This window comes from Atractosteus spatula, chromosome 25 (assembly GCF_055471065.1).
Source record: "Atractosteus spatula isolate fAtrSpa1 chromosome 25, fAtrSpa1.hap1, whole genome shotgun sequence".
Classification (NCBI taxonomy): Eukaryota; Metazoa; Chordata; class Actinopteri; order Semionotiformes; family Lepisosteidae; genus Atractosteus; species Atractosteus spatula.
In genome coordinates this window covers 9,039,323-9,060,281 of record NC_142730.1, presented here as the reverse complement: position 1 = coordinate 9,060,281, position 20,959 = coordinate 9,039,323, and the positions used below count along the sequence as shown (strand labels likewise).

The following is a 20,959-nucleotide window of genomic DNA, read 5'->3' as shown; positions in this document are numbered from 1 at the left end:
ATCCTGGGATGAATTATTAACTATGAACAGCCAAAGCTTGGACTACATGGAGTGCTCTCTTTTCTCGCGTGGCCAGAGAGCTGCATGGGTGTTTCCGTACATTTAAATAAAGCGAGTTCTTGCGCTTTGAGGCGGTGTCGGTGAGGACCTCTCTCGCTGTGGGCTCCTGACGCCGACCACCCTCCCCTGCGGTGATGAGGCAGTAGCTGCTGGTGATCTGTCTCGGAGGACAGATGCTGATATCCTGCCCCTCTCTGCGCCCAGCATGTTGCTCTCCTCCTCTTAACCTCGCGCGGGAGGAGATGGGGATGCAGTCTCTGAAGCTGGAAGCAAAGTCATTTCTGAAAGCAGGAGTTGAGATCTTTTCCCCGGGCAGTTCTGTACTCCTGTGTGCTTAGTTTCTTAGTCCAGCCTAGCTAACGATCAGAGCGGAAACGAAGATGAATTGACACGGTCTGGTGCGGTAAAAATAGGGGGCGGGGGGGTTGTTCCCTGTCAATGTGGAAGTTAAACTATAGCTGCTTCAGTTTTTTTTTAAACTTCCCGTAATTGGAATCTGCCTGAGACACAGAAGAAGCATGTTCCCTGCCAGTTTCACTTCTGTGCAGTCCTTTGGAAAGCGCGTTGAGAGTTGGAGTGGGGACACCCCTCTTACACCCCTTGTAGGTGTAACTTGCTCAGCAGGCAGCCCTCATCCATAGCGATTTACAGTCTTGAAAACATACGTTGCGTATTAATGCAAGGATTGCTTTGTGCAGGTACAGTAAGGTTAACACCAAATTAACACAAAAAGAAAGCTAGCACAAACAGGAAATGCAGCGCAGACATGAAATGAAATCGTTAGCACCTTGTCTCTGACTCGCCCGGTGTGTGTATAGGCTGATGTCAAATTCTCCTATGCAGTGGAAGAAGTACTGAATCCTATGGGACTTTGAAATCCTTCCCCCTTCCTCACTGACTCTCTCCCAGGGCGTTTCCACTCGGACTCCAATAGGAGGGCTCCTCTTTTTTGAGAGCTGATGGTAAAAGTCCGCTTCACAGCTCCTCTGCTGTTGCTGTGAAGAGTGGGTTAGTGTTGAATAACTGCTAATAGTAAAACTGCTTTCAGAGTTGCCTGGCCAGTCTTATTGAGGAGGCTGCTTAGAGTGCAGCAGAAAGACCCATCTTGTGCATATCGTAATCTCAGATCTTTGGGTGAATGGGTGAATGGCTGAACTCCTTATTGGAGGAAAAAATCTGTAGGTGGTTTAAAATCCCTTTCTGTCAGAGGATGTCGGAGATGAACCTGTTATGTGCTGGGGGTACGTATGTTGGCTGTATTGCTGATCAGCTTCCAGACGCACCATTAAGACAGTGCTACCAGGCTGATTTTCAATACTGATGGGTGTTGTGGCCCCAGAGGGCAGTGCAGTCTCTCCTGCATGCTGTTGTCGAAGTTTGAGGGGGACGATCGTTACATCTGAGGGGTAAAGGGAGACCGATATCAGGGAGTCTCTGTTCCATTGGGAAGCTGGGATCTGCTGGTGGACAGTCAGGCTTGGTGCCCGAAGACCGGCTCCCCGCGTGGCCGAATGGGAAGATGGGTTCCCAGAGGGGTCCTGGTTCCGCAGGCAGATTGAGCCGCTGGTTGGGGGTCTGGATGCGAGGCCAGGCAGCGGTGAAGGAAGATCGGGGTGTCCGACAGGCGTGTCTGTGGGGTCGGGGTGGAGCAGTGGGGCTGCGGTCTTGATGCGCGGGGCGTCTCTCTGATCGTCATCTCTCCCTCTCTCCCCCCCCCCCCTCCCCCCAGCGACCTGGACCGCGAGCGCCGCACCCCCTCCCCGGACGTGATCGTCCTGTCCGACAACGAGGCGTCCAGCCCCCGCGCCTCCTCCCGAATCGAGGAGCGCCTGCGGGCCGCCAACGTGGAGATGTTCAAGGTACGAGAGAGAGGAGCCCTCACGCCGCTGGGACAGTGAAGACAGTGGCGTGTTCATCATATGATCTCACATTTATCGGAGTGGGGGAGGGTGGGGTCTGTTGAGTCGTTTTATCTTTGAATCAGCAGATCGTTTTTAATACAACAGGTCTAAGCCGGCAGAGCCCTGCAATGTTGAGTCATGACCGCATGCAGTTGTGACGCATGATCTTGTCCTCCCCGCACAATACCAAGCACAAAAGGGAGCAGACTTGATCACAGCACTACCTGGTTTCTCTTGCTCCTTGAGAGCTGTGACGTGCCTGAAACACCTGCAGGCATGATTACTTCCCTCTTGTGCTACAAGTGCCGAGGGCTTTCTGAATCGCAGGTGATACAAGATCCAGAACTTTTGAGCTGGTCAGAAAATGGTTAATATCTTTTTTTTTTTGCCTTTCCCATAATGCACCCCCCTGGGTGTGTCTCGCTCTGTCCTTGTCTCCTGGTGACTCTGAGTCTCTGTCAGTCTCTCGCCCGCTGGCGTGCCGGCCCAGCCTGACGGTGTCTGTGTCCCCCCCCCACAGGGCAAGACGGGCGAGGAGCGGCAGCAGGTGATCAAGGCCCTGCGGGAGGAGCTGCGGCTGGAGGAGGCCCGCCTGGTCCTGCTGAAGAAGCTGCGGCAGAGTCAGCTGCAGAAGGAGAACCTGGTGCAGAAGGTCAGCCCCGACCCCCGACCCCCGACCCCCGACCCCCGACCCCTGACCCCTGACCCCAGATCAGAGCGCCTGCGTTTCCAGGTGGAGGGCAAGATGCATCCCGCAATGCAGCTAGCATTCGAAATGAGAGCCCCAAGAGAGGGCGCCCCCACATGGGCACACGGAGCAGATGAGCTCATTGCCGAATGTGTTGGTGTCCTGCCCAAATTTCCCCCCTGGCCTTTACCAATCACGGCCTCCTAATAACCCCCATCTCTGAACTGGCTTCATCACTCTGCTCTCCTCCCCACTAATAGGCTGGTGGTGGTGGAGGGGATCCCCATTACTTGGGCTGGGAATGCTATATCAATCTTACCCTCTTGTGCTAAGGATTGTTGTCATGCTGAAATGGGAGGCTAGAGCCTACAGCTGCCAGGTGAGATATGAGTCCAGAGCAGTTCTTTGCTAAATGCAATTTTTTTTTGACCGTCCAGAACAGCGCCGTGGACGTGTCAGGGTTATGATTTGCTCGGTGTGCCTGCAGGCTCATGCCCGTCTCTCTCCCCAGGTGCCCGTGGTCCAGAACGCCCCCTCGGCAGTGCAGCCCTCGCCCGTCCACAGCTCCCAGCAGGGCCAGGCCAAGCTGCCCCCCCGGCCCGCCCTGCACGCCAGCGACGCGCACGGCCTCAGGACGGTCCCGGTCAGTACCGCGGAGCCCGCGAGCACCCCCTTTAAACTGCTCGTGAGCTCGTGAGCTTGCCTTCTTTATCTTAGCTTTGAGTTCTGAGCAGATCCTGCACTGGGGTCGTTAAAGACCAGCGCAGAGCAGGCAAAGCCAGCTGTCATCCCTCATGTCAGTCCTCCTCTTACCCAGTGACGCCCCCCAGTACATCTGAGCACCATGAGCTGAACGCAGCATCTGCTCCTTGAGCGTTATATCTAGGTACGCCTTTTAGGAATCACCAGTGCAATGCCTGGCACAATTTAGAGATGGCATCCAAAAGACAGACAACCCTGGATGCTTCACTTGATGAGGATGAATTTTTAAAAAGATTACTTACGTCTTAAAGGGAGAGATGTGGATAGAACCCAAGTGCAGGAATCACTAGGGAGTTATTAACCAATTTTACACTTGGTTTCCCCTTGTATTATGCGATTGTCAGCTGTTTAATTGTCCCTCTCTGGCCTGTGGGCTTTCCTGTGAACTCCTGAGCCGGCCTGCTTTCTGAGCCCTATAGTACTGCCTCTTGACTCACATGCGCCCTCTTGTGGTCACAAGGGGTATTGCAGACCAGAATGAGTGGATACCTTAGAGCCTCCTGGGTTCTTTTCCGATGGCTTGATTCTTGCTTTAACACTGAAGATAAGGCATACAGTGTTCCTCAGGGAACATGCTTCAGCTCCTATTTTCGCCATTGACATGGGGCGATTTAATTAAGCAGTAGTTTAACGTGACCTGCGCCTTCGCGAGGGAAGGGTGTGGATTGTAACGGGTTTTCGCCATCTCTGCGGCTGCTCCCCCAGGGTCACACGGTCATCCGGTCGGCCGCCAACGCGGCGCTGCCCCAGATGATGATGTCCCAGCGGGTGATCGCGCCCAACCCCGCCCAGCTGCAGGGCCAGCGGGTGCAGCCCAAGCCGGGCATCATGCGCGCCTCCGCGGCCAGCGTCAACACGGGCCTCGGCTACCAGCAGGTACCTGGCTGGTCAACACTCCGGCTCTGTGGATCGCCGTCTTCCAGAGCCAGTAGTGAACACACGCTTAACTGTCATTTGGGTCCTTTCCCAAAACTAAGGAGAAAGACTTAAATAACTATTGGAATTTGCATCACAAATGACTGCCATGTTGATCAAGTTAACTATGAGCCTGTAGACCTTTATTGTTTTCAACCTCTTTTTGGTCTCCTGTTTCTTTGAAGACCTGAAGCTCTATTTCAGATCGTCTATAAATGCCCCCTGCCCACTACTGTTCATTAAATCCAACACTAAAACGTTAGAAACCTTTACATTTGTTCACATTTCTTCTGCTGTTTTATCGGAGCAGTCCAGGACTACAGCAGCAGAGCTCCAGCTGAGATTCGAACCTGCAAACCTTCCGGGTCTCAGACCAGAGCCTTGACTGCTATGTCACACTGGGCATTTAAATATTAGGGGCCTTGAACTGGATTCTAACTTTTGTTGATCCCTCCTGATTCAGCATAGTTATTTTTACAGCACTCGAGAACTGGTCTTCCAGGCCAAAGTAGAGAGTAGTCTAAAATCTGATCTAATTAGATCAAATCTAATGGTGATTTATGGTTGCATCATTGCAAATATTTTTTTTTTCCACTGTAAAAATGTGCACATGAACACCGAGGCTTGGGTTTTTTTAAGTAACTGTCCGCTTGCCTAAATGAAGCTAGAAGATGTGGTAAATCCGTATCTGACATGCCATTAGGAACAGACATCAAACAATTGTTTATTAGTTTTACACACTTTAAGCCTAACTAATGTGGTACTAAATTGTGGATGTGTGTAGCTGTCTAAGATTAGTTTTGAGATTAACCATACTATAAGTCTACGGTACAAGACACTTAAATATATTTAAGCATCTCTTTGCTTGTATATCATATGTATTCGTTGCTGTGTATCTTAACATTGATTTGACAGTAGGAGTGAACTTATTGTGGTAGCCTTCTCCATTTTATTGCTCTCCGTTTTTGACTCTGGTGTCTCCTTGTCCTTCAGTCCTCCAGCCAGCAGGTGGCAGCCTCCCAGCGCTCAGGCTCTTCGGCCATCTACATGAATCTAGCCCACATGCAGGCGGGGGGAGTGGGTGGGGTTGGTGCTGTGGGTGGAGTCGGCACTGTGAGCCCCTCCCCTCTCCCCAGTCCGGGCTCCGCCCTGCCCGAGCCAGTCAGCAGCCAGGCCGCCGCCAAGCTGGCGCTCCGCAAGCAGCTGGAGAAGACCCTGCTGGAGATCCCGCCGCCCAAGCCCCCCGCCCCCCTCCTGCACTTCCTGCCCTCGGCCGCCAACAGCGAGTTCATCTACATGGTGGGGCTGGAGGAGGTCGTGCAGAGCGTCATCGACAGCCAGGGTGAGGCGTGCTTGGCTCGCCTGCGGTTTACCTGGGAGAGGATATTAATCCCCAAATCCACCCAGAGACAGTGGTGTTGCTGAAGATGGTGTTGCAGGAATGAATGTGAAGTCTTAAAGCTGCCCGTTCCTAGTTGTGTGCCTTTGCACACCTTACTGACGCATTTACACAAAGAGTGGTAGGAGTGGGGATGAGATCCTGTGATCAATTGACTACTAACAACCAAATGGGCTGAATGGCCACTTCTTATTTGTAACTGTTCTTACACCTTAATGTTCTTTACTTGCTGGTCTTGGTTCTTGATATAGTGGTGTGTGCACAGGTACAGCTGCTGGCTATATGGCTGAGCATAGTGAAATGTATCACCCTGTAACTCACAATGGGCAGCCCACTGGAGCTCAGCAGGTGTGAGCCTGGCCAGTACCTGGATGGGAGACTCCTGGGAAAGCTAAGGTTGCTGCTGGAAGAGGTGTTAGTGGGACCAGTTGGGGGCGCTCACCCTGCAGTCTGTGTGGGTCCTAATGCCTCAGTATAGTGATGGAGCTCCATCCTGGCTCTCTGTGGTCTTTAAAAATCCCAGGGTGTTTCTTTTAAAAGAGTTGGGGTGTTACCCTGGTGTTCTGGCCACATTCCCCCCTGGCCTTTACCCATCATGGCCTCCTAATAATCTTCATCTCTGAACTGGCTTCATCACTCTGCTCTCCTCCCCACTGAGAGCTGGTGTGTGGGGAGCGGACTGGCGCATCATCCAGGTGGGGCTGCACACTAGTGGTGGTGGAGGGGATCCCCATTACCTGTACAGCGCTTTGAGTGGAGTGTCCAGGAAAGCGCTATATAAGTTTGAGGAATCATAAACGTTGAAACAGTGCAGTGAGCTCCAGGCTATGGCTTGGACTTGGGCGCCACCTGGTGGTTGTGCTTGGTACTGAACTGTGTTCTGAATCCCAACAGGTAAGCTGCGAGGACCCCTGTCCAGGATGGACCCCTTCATGTGCGCCCAGTGCAAGACGGACTTTACCCCGCACTGGAAGCAGGAGAAGACAGGGCGCATCCTGTGCGAGCAGTGCATGACGTCCAATCAGAAGAAGGCTCTGAAGGCGGAGCACACCAATCGGCTGAAGAATGCCTTCGTCAAGGCTCTGCAGCAGGAGCAGGTCAGCCAAACCTTGGCTTCATCCCTTTGTTGGCGGGAGATGATGCAGCATATCTGGCGCCCTCTAGTGGCTCCACTGTAAAATCGTGAGATGACGCCGCATATCTGGCGCCCTCTAGTGGTTCCACTGGTAAAATTGCGAGATGACGCCGCATATCTGGCGCCCTCTAGTGGCCCAGCCAGTCAAAGCGCAGGTTGAGTCCTGCGATCCATCTGCGACTGGCATTCCCCTGATCTCAACCGAGCCTCACGGGCAGTCAGGCTGCGATCAGTCCAGCCAGGTCCCTCTCGGGTCCCCGGCGAACCGTTGCTCCTGCGGGCTCGCAGAGACGCGGGTGCAGCTCGGAGCATCTCCAGTGCCGATCGACTCTGCGGGTGGGCGTGTCAGAGGAGACTGTCCGCGTCTCCTTCTCTCCCGAGTGGGGAAGAGGGCATCGCCAGGGTGGGATAGGAAAGTTAATGTTATGGGCGATTTCAAATTGAAAACAATAGTCTGTATAAATGAGAAACAAAAGTTATTTGGCAGTTTTTATTGTTTCTCTTGCTTTTGTCATTTGTCTCCTGTGTAAAAAAAACTATTACATAAAGCATCGCGCTGAATATTCCCTTTGGGTACTTGTGATTAGAAGATAAGGAGAATTGAGTAAGAGCCAGTGCATAGCTATATGTAGTAGCTATATACACAGCTTAGATCACCTTCTTGTTAATTTGAAAAAAGTAATCCCTTACAATTACATTTAACATTTAACAGCCTTGTCATACACTGAGTATTGTATCCCCCCAGAAGTATTTCTGACTACATCTCTACTCGATGTGACTGGCCAAAGATCTAGTCCTTCCAGAATGTTCCCTTTGAATTGATCAAATTGGAATTTTAAATCTGCAGTATGCCTTTGTTTGCAGCAAATAATTTAAAGAGGTTTTGGGTGAAAAACAAGTGAATCCCAGTCTTTGCCATAGTGAGATCTGTCTCTATGATTAAGCAGTTTGAGGTGCAAGTTTGTTCAGTGTCTTTGTAGATGAAGCTAGGGACGCAGAGCAGAAGCACTGAAGAGCTATAAGTGTCTTGTTCTTGTTTTTATTTTATAAAGAAATAACACGTCTAGATTCAAAAGCTGAAATCAGACACTTGGAACAAATGCTGTAATTTTGTTTGATCTCAGGATTCCATTTTTTCAAAGTGCGATTTCCATTCATACAACAGATGCTTTGGAAAACCTCAGCCTTTTACGCCACTGCAAGCTTTAAATAGAACTAATTCTACTGGTATAATGGTGTGCGCGTTCATTGACATCTCCCTCCTTAGTCAATTAATAAGCAGTTCATACGTGTTCAATCAGCAGTAATTAAACATGATGTCATGAACCAAATAATCAAAGTAATTCAACATTTAATGTGTGGAGTTAAAAATTCGGTTATTTCAGAGATTCATCCTGAAACTGACAAAATGATCTTTTGCCATTCATTTGAACAGAATGCATTTGCATCTCAAAAAGCTCTTGTGTTAGTGATGACAATTGCAGTGAACCCAGTGTGTGGGTTGTAATATGGAAATTGTCAGGAGGAGCTTAGTTTCCAAACCCCAAACTAAAATAATAGCCTCCATTTTGAAAAAGGCAAACTCAGCTTCAGAATTGCCAGTGAAACACAAAGCCAGGACACAAGTAGAAACTGTGAAGAAGGGCATTTAAAACCGAGAACAGGAGGCTCTTCTTTACACAAACGGTGGTAGGGGTGGGGAACAAGCTGCCCAGACATGGTGCTGAAGCCGATACCTTGGCTTCTCTCCAGACACATGGATGAGATCCTAGGATCAGTGAGGTCTTTACTACCTGTCGGCTCAGATGGGCAGAACGGTCTCTCGTTTGTAACTTTGCTCAAGTTAAACGCAAGCTGAATTAACCAAGATGAAATAAAGAGAATTGCTGATTTGCTCTGTTATTGGCTGTTATTGAGTTACAATGGGACAGACGTGACTTTAATGAAGCTGCTAGAGACTAGCTGATTGCACAGAGCAATCCAGTGCTGTCTTTTTCAGCACTTTGCCTCTCTTTGAAGCTCTTTTTTCACGAAAAGGTTGAGTTAACTACTCGCTACGAAACAGCAGGTCTTCTCTCGTCTTGTAAAAAAAAAAATGACGTTCTAGTTCACCAGGAATGTGGCTGAATTATTAAAATGCAAGTTCATGCCTCGTTTTAGACCGACTGATGTAGTTGTGCATTGCAATTGAATCACCCCAGCTCCCCGCCCCCCCAGGGTGTACTGACCAATGCAGGGTATTTTTTCCAGGAGATTGAGCAGAGACTGCAGCAGCAGGCCGCCCTCTCGCCCAGCTCGGCGCCCGCTGTGCCCAACGTCAGCAAGCCGGAGAGCATGATCCGACACCACGCGCTGAGACAGGTACGGGACCCCCTGGGTCGACGGGGGTAGGGCTGCAGCTTGTCCAGTTTGTATCTGGCCAGCCTGAGCCTGTGTCCACCAGCCGATAGATTTTTGTTGTTGCTCAGATGGAGCTCTTATTTCCTCGGGTGAAATCCTCAATCTGCACTTCTTTGATTAGTGCTGCCTTGCAAGTTAGGAGTAAGGAATTGGCTTCGTGCCTGTTCAGGGTGTAAGAACTTACCTGTGACGGCTGGATGACAGCTGGATAAGCCAGCTGAGGGTAGACTGAGCAGTGTTTTGTTAGCTACTTGGTTGAATTTTTTGTGCCGAGGACTGGGTGCAAGATATCAATTGAAGAGCTCAGTCAGCCTCTGGGGTCTGGAGAGTGTGAGTGGGAGGAGGCGGGAGATCCTCTGGGGTCTGGAGAGTAGGGACTGGGAGGAGGCGGGAGATCCTCTGGGGTCTGGAGAGTGTGAGTGGGAGGAGGCGGGAGATCCTCTGGGGTCTGGAGAGTGAGAGTGGGAGGAGGCGGGAGATCCTCTGGGGTCTGGAGAGTGAGAGTGGGAGGAGGCGGGAGATCCTCTGGGGTCTGGAGAGTGTGAGTGGGAGGAGGCGGGAGATCCTCTGGGGTCTGGAGAGTGGGAGTGGGAGGAGGCGGGAGATCCTCTGGGATCTGGAGAGTGGGAGTGGGAGGAGGCGGGAGATCCTCTGGGGTCTGGAGAGTGAGAGTGGGAGGAGGCGGGAGATCCTCTGGGGTCTGGAGAGTGAGAGTGGGAGGAGGCGGGAGATCCTCTGGGGTCTGGAGAGTGAGAGTGGGAGGAGGCGGGAGATCCTCTGGGGTCTGGAGAGTGAGAGTGGGAGGAGGCGGGAGATCCTCTGGGGTCTGGAGAGTGTGAGTGGGAGGAGGCGGGAGATCCTCTGGGATCTGGAGAGTGTGAGTGGGAGGAGGCGGGAGATCCTCTGGGGTCTGGAGAGTGTGAGTGGGAGGAGGCGGGAGATCCTCTGGGGTCTGGAGAGTGTGAGTGGGAGGAGGCGGGAGATCCTCTGGGGTCTGGAGAGTGTGAGTGGGAGGAGGCGGGAGATCCTCTGGGGTCTGGAGAGTGAGAGTGGGAGGAGGCGGGAGATCCTCTGGGGTCTGGAGAGTGTGAGTGGGAGGAGGCGGGAGATCCTCTGGGATCTGGAGAGTGTGAGTGGGAGGAGGCGGGAGATCCTCTGGGGTCTGGAGAGTGAGAGTGGGAGGAGGCGGGAGATCCTCTGGGGTCTGGAGAGTGGGAGTGGGAGGAGGCGGGAGATCCTCTGGGGTCTGGAGAGTGGGAGTGGGAGGAGGCGGGAGATCCTCTGGGGTCTGGAGAGTGGGAGTGGGAGGAGGCGGGAGATCCTCTGGGGTCTGGAGAGTGGGAGTGGGAGGAGGCGGGAGATCCTCTGGGGTCTGGAGAGTGGGAGTGGGAGGAGGCGGGAGATCCTCTGGGGTCTGGAGAGTGGGAGTGGGAGGAGGCGGGAGATCCTCTGGGGTCTGGAGAGTGGGAGTGGGAGGAGGCGGGAGATCCTCTGGGGTCTGGAGAGTGGGAGTGGGAGGAGGCGGGAGATCCTCTGGGGTCTGGAGAGTGGGAGTGGGAGGAGGCGGGAGATCCTCTGGGATCTGTCTTGGGGATCTCTCCGGAGCTGAAGATGGATGTTCTGTGACCAGTCCTTTCCCTTCTCGTCACTGTCTGTCGGTGTCCCAGGCTCCTCAGCCGCAGGCCTCTCTCCAGCGCAGTATCTCCAGCTCTGCCAGGGGCGTCCTGTCCAACTTTGCCCAGGCCTCCCAGCTGTCGGTGGCAGGCGGCCTGCTGGGCATGGCGAGCAAACGCAGCGGCGGTGGCAGCCGGGCACAGCACGAGAGCCGGCGCCAGCTGTACAACATCCCAGGTGAGAGCGCCGCCCTGTGGCCGTCGCTGCCCTCCTCTGCCCCATGTATGGAGGGGAGGGGGGGTGGGGCATGCAGCTCGGACCCTGGAGGACCAGACTGTGGGGTTAGTGGCTCAGCCAGTGCAGGCGCCAGGCGGGTCTGTGGGCTCAGATCTGCGCGGTGTGACTGCTGTCTCAATTCAATTCACACCAGGGTTCCCAACAATGCAAGTGACCCTACATGTTGTGAATACAGAACAGAAAAGACCAGAAGACAACAGGGGACAGGAACCAAAAACTCCTTAGTAAGGAGAAAAACAACCTCTAGGGGTCCAAGGTCAACTGGCTGCCCAACCCTTTTGGGCATGCTAATATTATATAATTAAAAAAAAGGAAATAAATGAATGAGGGTATTAATCCATCCATGCAGATCGCTGTAGATCAGCAAAATCCTCCTAAACGATAGCTATATTCATGATGTCTCTCTTGGATGCTGCATCACTGCCATGGATCCAACAGCCCGGGCTCCATCCGGACATGTGGGGAGGAGAATAGGATAGTCTGGTCAGAGCAGATGTATCTACCTGGTGGGCCAACACAGAGACACACAATGGCAGGGACAGCAGCACCAGCAGCCATGGTTGCAGTAGGCTGTGATGTAAGGCGTGAGTAGGCCAGGCTGAAGTAATAGATCTTCAGTCTGGATTTGAATCCTGAGATCGACTCTGCATCCCTAATATGGGGTGGGAGACTGTTCCATAAACTAGGGGCCCTGTAACTAAAGGCTTTACCGCCAACTGTTATTTTATTAATGTGTGGAATATGAAGAAGACCTGCATTCTGTGAACTAAGCAGGCGACTTGGATGGTAACATTAATAAGTCCATTAGATAGACAGGTGCCTGACCTCTGAGAGCCTTGTAAGTAAGTAGAAGGATTTTGAAGTCCGCCCTGTGGCTGACAGGAAGCCAATGTAGAGTCTCCTGGGTGGCAGGGCTAGCCGGCTGGGCGTAGTGCCCACCAGTGAGCTGGCCGGCTGGGCGTAGTGCCCACCAGTGAGCTGGCCGGCTGGGCATCTTGGTATTTCTGTGCAACGGTGACTCCCTACATGCAGCTGGGCGCCCGTGACCTTCGGGGGGCATCGGTGAGAGCTGCCCAGCCCCTCTGGTTGGCACCCCTGGTGGAGGGGCTCTGCAGAACTGCCAGCGACAGGTCGACAGGTCGAGGGGTCGAGGGGTGGCAGTAGGAAGCTCCAGTCTGGGCAGTGGCTGCGATTGAAGTGGGCGAGACGTTGAAGTTAACTGGCACTTCTGCTGTGTTTGGACAGATTTGTTTTCAAATGCTGTTTTTCTTTTCTCTCTCTCCCTCTCTCCCTGGCGCCCCTCACTAGACGAGGCAGGGGTGGGGTGGGTGGGAGGGTGGCGGCGGTGCAGCGCTCGTCTCTCTGACCCCCCCCCCCTCTCGCTCTCAGTGTCCGCAGGTGTGAACATCGCCTACCTGAATCCCGGAGGGGTCGGAGGGCACAAGGCCTCCAGCCTGGCGGACCGGCAGCGGGAGTACCTCCTCGACATGATCCCCCCACGCTCCATATCACAGTCCATCACGGGGCAGAAATGAGTCCTGCCCCTGCCCCTGCACCCCCCCCCCCCGCCCCCCCGCCCCCTGTGCACCGACAAACCAGAGCAATGCAATCCGAACGGCCGCCTGTTCATCGCTCCTGCTCCCCTGGGTGCTGCCAGTGTGGCCGGCGCGCAGGGTGGTCCTGCTGTCCCTGCTTCTCTCCCGCTGGGGCAGGGAGGCTGGCTGGAGCGAGGGGCTCGGTGACCTCGTCTCGACAGCGGCAGGGCTCTGCCAGCTTTTCCCCCTGTGCTCCGTTCCCCCCCCCCCCCCGAACACCGGGCCCGAGGTGGACGTCGGGCGCGCGGATGGACACTTTATGGGGGTGAGGGCGCACCCCGAAAAAAAAGACGGCCTGTTTGGGGATGGGGCCCGGCTGTGGGGTCCCGGGAGGGGGGTTGGGAGGGGTATGGGGGTGTTGGTTTGGCTGTCTGTGGCGAAGTTGGCGGGAGGGGTGGGGGGGAAGCTGGGTTCTGCGAGGAGTGAAGGGGTGCCGGCTTCTGATGAGCGGGGTTCGATCCGAGGGGAACCCTCCGCTGGAGAGCTGCTGCCACGCTCACGGACTGAACACCTGATGGAGAGGAGGGCCGAGGAAAGCTACATCAGGCGGCTGCAGTAAATTCAACTGGCCGACATCAACATGGTTAGCGCCTGCCAGACGGAGCACAAAACGGAGCACACCCCAACACTGCAGTCTCCCATTCGAGATCGTCCTGGCGGCTTGTCGTCGTTCCAAGTGGGGATGAGAAGGGATCTGCTTTGTGCGGGGCTTCGTGTTGTGGGTGTGGCCCCTTTACGACACAGGGGAAAGAAGGGGTGACTGTGTCCCCCGAGTGCTGAGCCGTTTCTCGCGACAGTCTCCATCCTCCCTCTGGAGGCCCATCGTCATTAGTCTGCTGATGATCACCGTTTATTTTTACCTTCATCTGGGGCTTTCGACTTTTTTTTTTAAACTTGTTTCCTGAAAAAACCAAACAGCATTGATCTGAGACTTAATTTGTGAATTCCAGATGTGAGTTGGTCCGGCATTTGGAGAAATCCATGTCTCTAGCATGCAGTTTTGGTGCTGTTTTTGCAACCAGTCTTTTCCTCTCCTCTGCCAGCAGAGCGCAGTATATTCCCAGTGGCAGCAGAGCAGTGAAGCCTTCCTGCCCAAGCTCAGATAGGCTGAAAGGGTTTCAATGTGGATGACTTTTGCAGCAAAAGCTGCTCGAACTAGCCTGATCAGGGTGTGACTAGGTCACTGCCGAGCTCTGCACCCTTCTTCCTGTAGAGTCGGTGATGCCAGGGGCTGTAGAAAAGTACTCCATCAGCGCTTTCTCTGTGTGAGTGAGGGTCATTTCGAGAGCGGCGATGAATTTAACCCCTCGGATGATTCTTCAGGACTGGATGAAATGGATCTCTTTCTTTCTGCGCGAGAGTGTCGAAATACAGCAGCAAGAGGCTGGACCTAATTTACTGAAATCCTGGAGGGTGGGCTGGTGGATATTTTTGGGGGATCTTAATTGTGTGCAAAGAGTTTAAAACCATTTGATGTAAATGACTCTTTGGAATGTTCTGGCTAGGCCCCGGTCACGCAGGGAAACGTCAGTGTCCGTTCTCGTTTTGAGCTCCTCTGAGCTGCAGCAGCTCGGCGGTCCGCTGGTCATGTGATTTTTTTTTTGTAGCGTCCAGATGAGCTCCGTTCTTGGTGTTGGATTCGAGAAGGTTGTCTTGGACATCCCTCCGATTCCGAGTCAGTCTCTTGCGGTCTCTTCAGGCGGTTTACGCAAGAGCGGATCGCGTTCCCGTTCTCCCCCAGCTGCTCGAGGGACGCGCCGGGTTGACTCTACAGGAGCAGTAGCTGCTGGGAGGGTGTGCATCCTGTATCCGCAGTGTAGTCCGCGCAGCCCTGCCGCCACGGTCTCCTGACCTGTAACTTTTGTTTTGTGCCTTTGTGGACGATGACCTCAGCACTTCACAAGCCCGCCAGACAGGCAGGGGCTCCCGAGAGCGCCCCCTACTGGCCTTTTCGAACATTCAGGAGAACTGCTTCTGTGGGAATGCCGATGATATGCAAAATTTAAAAACCAGCCTTTTTTTCTTGACGAATCAGAACTGAAACTAGGGAATTGGGTTCCCCGCTGTAAGGGAAAAAAGGGGTGTATTTTCTGGGGGGGGGGGTGTTTTTTTTTGTGGTTTAAGTGTCTCCCTTAGGATCAGAGCGTATCTGAAAGGTACAGGACCTGGAGACGATAATGAAAATGAATTATTTCTATATATATAAAATATACAGATAAGTAGATATATAGATGCGTCTATCTATAAAAAAAAAAAAGAGATGGCTCAATCATTGCTCTGTGGCATTGCACACGAGAATCGTGTCGGAGCACTTTGTATGTTTGTTTGTTTTCTAAAGGAGATCGTTACTCTCTGCAGGTCTCGGTCTCCGGGCGGGGGTTCAGACAGAGCGGAGCAGTTGAAAAGTTCAGCCGCTCCAGCGTGCAGCAGCTGCACGGTCATCTGTTCTCGGCCGAGGGGAGGCCGGGCAGGTCTGATGCGCCTCCCGTGACACGCAGGGGCCCATCGGCGCGCTCAGTGTTAGTGCTCCAGCTCGTCTGGGGGAATAGGCACACGCGTGTGCTGTTGCACGCCAGGGCAAACGGACCAGTCTCCTGTAGCTCGCAGCTGTTCAGAAAGCAGATGGCCCTCTTACTGTTTTAGTTCCAGGCTTTTCAAAGTTAGGTGCTATCATGATTTTTTTTTGGGGGGGTAGCTTGGAAGTAGAGTTTAAAGAAGTCAAACATTGTGTGCAACGTTTCTCGACCGCTTGGCGATATTTTTTATTTCTTTTCTCATGCTTTTGAGTTGCTGTGCTTGTGCAATCAAACCGCCCCCCCCCCCACACACACACACCACACACACACCTCTGAGGTAATAAACTTGAAAAGCTATCAAAATCCCTAATAAGATGGGTCCCCTCCTGCTTGCTCTGTCTTTTAAAAATATCATTTCAAATTAACAGGGGATTCAAAAATAGACTCAGAGGGGTAGCCTTCTCCCCGAAACGTTTGGAATTGGGAGTACAGTATGGTCATTGTGTCCTGCCAATGATCGAGTGGAATTTCGTATTCCGAGGAATGACAAATCAATTTTATTTTTGCAAGCTGGCGAAAGGGAATATGTAAATATGCAAGCTTTTCTGTGTCAATAAACTGGAGCACTGACGAATCCCTCGATGAGACGTTGCGTGTGTGTAGGCCTATTTGCACAGTAGATGCTGGGCTGGTAGTTGGTGACCTTCCTTAATCTGGAAAAGAGTGTGTGAACTCTGGTTTTCATGAGACACTCTGGGCAATTTCCACATTTGATTTTGCTGAACTGCAGTGTCCAAACTGCCTAGGCAGTGATCAGCATTTCTCTGGACACAGCTGTGGTTGTCAGCGCTGGTCACAGGGGGGGGCGCTGTTTGTCCAGGTGGGCATTTCGGGATTTCAGAGGGCAGGGCGGCTCTCGTCCGCTAACTGAGACGCGCGCACGAGCAAGGTGTGGACATGTTTTGGTGCCGATGCAGCTTGATCAGACTAGGGTTTGCTCTCCAGAAGAGATCTGCTTTCCCAGATTCATCGGGATCGCGATCTGGGATGATACACTTGCGGGATCGGACAGGACATGCAAACCAGTTCTTTTCCTTTTGGTCGCCATTCGTCCTTGGTGGTTGATCAAGACTGCTAAAATGATCGCAGTTAACATCGCCTGCATTCTCTAGGCCTTTCTGATGACATTTCTGTTGTACCTTCCAGAGGCATGGAGTGCAAATGTTGTGCCCCTCCAGTCTCATCGGTAAAAAGGAACTGCAGAGCAATACAGCAGTAATAGCACTGCTCACCCAGACGACTCGCAGCTGTGGGTTTTGTGGGAGATTGGGGTGCGTCTTGGTGGGGAATCGCTTCCCCAAAACCCGGCATGTCCTGCAGCCGTTCTGGTTGTGCTGCGGTCAGACGTGTTCCCCCGTCACTGGAGTTGAAATGGGTGGCCGGCGCTCACCGATCACTAGCGTTAATTTCAGGCAATGGTGTCTGAGCCTTCCAAACAGAGGAGTCCATTTAGCCCACCTTGTGGCCCGTTTTCCAGTGGATTCCCAGGGAATCTGCTTCAACAAGTGACTTGTTCCAGACACCTACCACTCTTCGTGTATTTTTACACTTTTCCGTTTCCCTTGCCTGTCCAGCTGTTTGGACATCTGGGATTTGTGTGAGGTCCTTTCAAGCCTCCTCTCTTCTAGACTAAGGAGACTTAGTTCCTTTAGCCCGTGTATGACACCTCCCTAGAAGCTGGAAGTTAAGCTCATTACTTTTTAACCACTTTTCATAGCAGCAGTGTCCTTTCTGAAGTGTGGCGAACACATTTTTTATGCCGTTTACTGTGGCATTGAACCCAAACCTATACTGGCTTTACGTGCGTTAAGGTGCTCTGATACATGTTGACGATTTAATCGTGTTCCTAGGTCTTTCCGTTAACGCAGTTAAGAGAGTCTCTTGATTCAAGTACAGTACCACTTCCTGGCCTGGAAAAGAAGCTTCAGGTTCTTTTCTCCAGGATCTGCTAAGTTAGCAGCTTGAGCAGTGGAGGGCTCTGGGGGTGTCTGATCTGGTGGTCGTTAGGCAGGACTGCGGTGGGGGGTTGGGGGGGTTTAGGTGTGTTATATTCTACAGTATTACGTAGGGTGGCCCATCCTTCAACTAAGAAACACAATTGGGGTTGTGAGGGTTGAGGTCAGACTGAGGAGCTGAGGAACAGGGGGGGAACGCCCCTGCCTGGAGCAGTGGAACCCGATCCGATCCCCCTGGAGGGATCCTGGGAACAGAACGTCCTTCTGCGCGTGCGGGCTGTAGTGGCTTCGCAATGCAGAGACCCACGTGGCGCCCCCTGGTGTTCGCTGCCCCCCTTGCATGTGCGCGCGAGCCGCAGTGCCGGGTGTTTGGAGGGGCTGGCATGCTTTCCGAGCTCCCCCGAACATGAGAGTGGGAAGCTTGCTGCTGTGTGAGCCCGGACGAGGGAGATCTTCAGCTCCTGTCCTAGTCCAGCGGGCTGTCTAGTGTTTAATGTGTTTGGTAACTGAATTTGCCTCTTTAACACCCGAGGAGGGTGGGGTGTGAGGCGGGGAGCCCTGGCTTCAATCTGGGGTGGAGGGGGATCTTGATACAAGCTAGTGTGCCCTCCTTTAATCCGAATCTAAAAACATGGGGCATCTTCATTGTAACCCCTCAAAAAGTGCCCAGTCTCTCATTGGAGAGCGGTCATCCAGCAGAATTTGTCGGGTTCTGAAATTGTTAGCGGCGCGAGAGGGTTAAAGGAGGCTCATTAAGGCTTGATTGAACCAGTTGCACATCTTGCACGGTTCTGAGCCACAGAGCCTGCCTGACTTCAGGAACCCCACCTGAAAATCAGTTCTCCATTTTGTGCTACAGTAACTTCTTAAACTAGAGGGTCACCAGCTCCTGGTCCCGGAGAGCCCCAGTCCAGCGGTTCACATAGGTCACCCTGCTCTTGCAGAGGTGGTTATAGGAGCTCTCGTTGAAGCAGTTAAGCAAGAGATATTTCGATGAAGGGAAGACGCTTCCTGGAGAGCCTGACGGATGTTCTGAGTTCTGTCCCAAACGATCTCTGAAGGACTTCATGGAACCCGGCCCGTGTAACTGAGCGGTCATAGTCATATTGTTCCAGGCCTTTGGGAACGGATGATGTAATTGCTGCCTCTGAAACGGGCTGGACAGCACGGGGATAGGGACCCCTGTTTGAGACTGCAGGAGACCACAGTGACCTGTGTTTGAAGGGGGCTGCACACTGGCCATTGGGCTTTCCTGTTGGGGAGAACTTAAAACAGTGCAATATTGGAGAAACAGGGAAGTTTGCATTGTTAGAGGGTCTTTTGATACCCACCCTCTTTTCCCGGTTTATTATTTTAGAGCGCAATAAGATTTCTTAGGTCACGTTTTCAGTTCCTGTTTCAGGGAAGGCTTTGTGCTACTCCATTTGTATTGGAATATTCTGAAAGAAACCTGCTACTTAATTCACCATTCTCTCTCTCTTTCGCTTTCCTGTGCCGTGCTTGATGAATTCATATAACTTTGTTTTAATATCGCTGGCTAAAGTTAACAGCGTTTTAAGAAAAGGAAAATGTAAAAAAAAAGTTTTTTTAAAAAAATGTAAACTTTTTAAAAAAAATCACTCGCAGGCATCTTTTTTTTTCCCGTTCTGTTCCTGTTTTTATCGTTTGGCTGTCCTTGTTTCCTTTGTAAGAAATAAAATGAAAACTTAAAAAAAAAAACAAACATGAATTATGAAATGAAAAATGACACGATTATTTGCTAGTCCAGAAGTAATAATGACTTATTGTATATAAGCTTTTCCTTTTTTTTTTCTCTTGGATTAAAAAAAAAATAAAATGAGAAGAAAATGGTTGTATATTGTGTAGAAAAGCAAACCTAAAAAAAAAAAGCCATGAATATTGTGAAGCTTGTGTCATTTCGTTTTGTGATCACTGTGTAATATTGTGTAACAAATGTGCAAAACGTATGGGTTTGTTGTTTTTTTTTTTCCCCAGTTCCCACTCTCTTTCTGATTGTTGCGGGATCATGAGATGTGCTGGCAGCCGTTCTTCCCAGATCCCAGCTCCCACGCCGAGGCGCATAGCGGCTTGTTTTGAGCCGGAACAGCAAACGGTTCTCACTTTGTAGTTGTGCGCGGCCTAGCTCGAAACAAAAAGGGACACAAAGCGGGGGCTCCTGCTCCTTTTCCAGATTTTGGCCTAAAAGGTGTCTCTTTCTGGCCGGGTTCTGCTCCCGTCTGCACTTTTGTCCTCAGAATCTCATCTCTGGTCCTGCCTGCCTGCCTGCCTGCGGTCAGGTGACCACAGGTTTATGCTGTAGGCCTAGCAAAGGGGGGCGAGAGATTCATGAGCTCCTCACAATGTGCAAACAGAATTTGCCCAGTTTATGTAGACTGGGCGTTAACTGGCACTTCTCCGGCTAACGGGACTTTTCATGATTTTTTTTTTTTTAATAGTGGCAAAATCTAAAATACTGTATTAAAGGCTTGCCTCTACCCTGCAGTTCTCCTAGGGATCACCAGGGGGTGCACTTGATATGTTGATGTACAGTACTGTAACTTCTCTAAAGTCAACTCCCGGGACACATTATTAGGAACCCCCTCATGGTTGGGGGGCGGGGGCAGTTGTCTTTCAGTCCTTGGCAGGATATCCCATTGACTTCCATCCTCTTTCCTCACTGGGGAAAAAAAGCCTTAAGATAGGATGACCTGCAACCCAATGTTTTGGCACTTTGAGATCTAATCTTTACTAAAGGGCATGGATGTGGAGATGATGTCCCCCACCGTGGCAGTGGTGAGCCTGGGCATGGCAGTGTTCTCGAAATTTGTCCTACACCGTCCTCTGGCTTCTGTTGCAACAGCTCTTGAGCTCCTGCTCAAGCTCAGCTGGTACCGCCTGCAGCTGAGACACGCGCGCCAGAGAGGACAGTGTATTCCACCCTTTTCCAATGGGATGGGGATCTGGGAATCCCTCTGGCCCGTTAAAGTGACTGACCTGTCTCCTGCTCCTCAGGCTATATTCTTTATTGTTAATTAGTATCCTCACGTTTTGACTTGCCCAGTTAAATTAGTCCAATCATTTCCTTGCCTGTGTGGAGCACAGGGATGGGAAGAGTAGAGGGGGCTGTCGTGGGGGAGTATTTTTTTTTTTTTAGCAAATGAGCATTTTGCTTGCTTTCGAGTTGTCCATACATTAATCCAAACCTTTTGCACATCCTTGGTATTTAACAATGTCTTTAAAAAAAGTTAAATGAAATTTAAAAAAAATATTATAAATGCTGTTTGAATACTGCCAGTTGATTAATAATGATTATGCATTGACTGAAAAAATAAGCTAATTTTGGAGGAAATAACTTTGTAATATTTATCTCTTGCAAGCTATGTTTAATAAAGGATGGAACAGTTTACAACTTGTGGTCTGGTAACTGTCACACAACTGTCTCTTCGTAGCAGCACAAACGTATGTCTGTCAGTTTCTTGTGATTACTTTCCTGTGCTATTTAAGACAGGTTTTCAGGCATGCGTGTAGCCACCTGGTGTGGGACAGTGAGGACCCATAGACACGCCCACCTCTGCAAGCATCTCATTGGTTGACATGGTGCCATGCCCCTGCTGGGGTAGGGGCAGCCAGTCTCGTGCTCACGTCGCAGCAGGTGCTAGGGC

The 20,959-nt window shown here is 51.6% G+C and overlaps 1 protein-coding gene across 2 annotated transcripts in view; it reads left to right on the top strand.

The window, feature by feature from the left end:
- The window catches only part of gatad2b (GATA zinc finger domain containing 2B), a 52,382-nt gene extending 31,682 nt beyond the window's left edge, over positions 1–20,700 (top strand). Inside the window, exons 3-11 of one of the 2 annotated variants that reach the window (XM_088905432.1) lie at positions 1,790–1,919; positions 2,482–2,613; positions 3,161–3,292; positions 4,117–4,287; positions 5,320–5,668; positions 6,620–6,822; positions 9,111–9,221; positions 10,928–11,111; positions 12,561–20,700. In XM_088905432.1, coding sequence (XP_088761558.1) covers positions 1,790–1,919; positions 2,482–2,613; positions 3,161–3,292; positions 4,117–4,287; positions 5,320–5,668; positions 6,620–6,822; positions 9,111–9,221; positions 10,928–11,111; positions 12,561–12,706 — 1,558 coding nt within the window. In that variant the 3' untranslated portion in view covers positions 12,707–20,700. Of the gene's footprint in view, positions 1–1,789; positions 1,920–2,481; positions 2,614–3,160; positions 3,293–4,116; positions 4,288–5,319; positions 5,669–6,619; positions 6,823–9,110; positions 9,222–10,927; positions 11,112–12,479 lie in introns of both variants that reach the window. The other variant, XM_088905431.1, reaches the window with a different exon arrangement.
- The last annotated feature ends 259 nt before the right edge of the window (positions 20,701–20,959 follow it).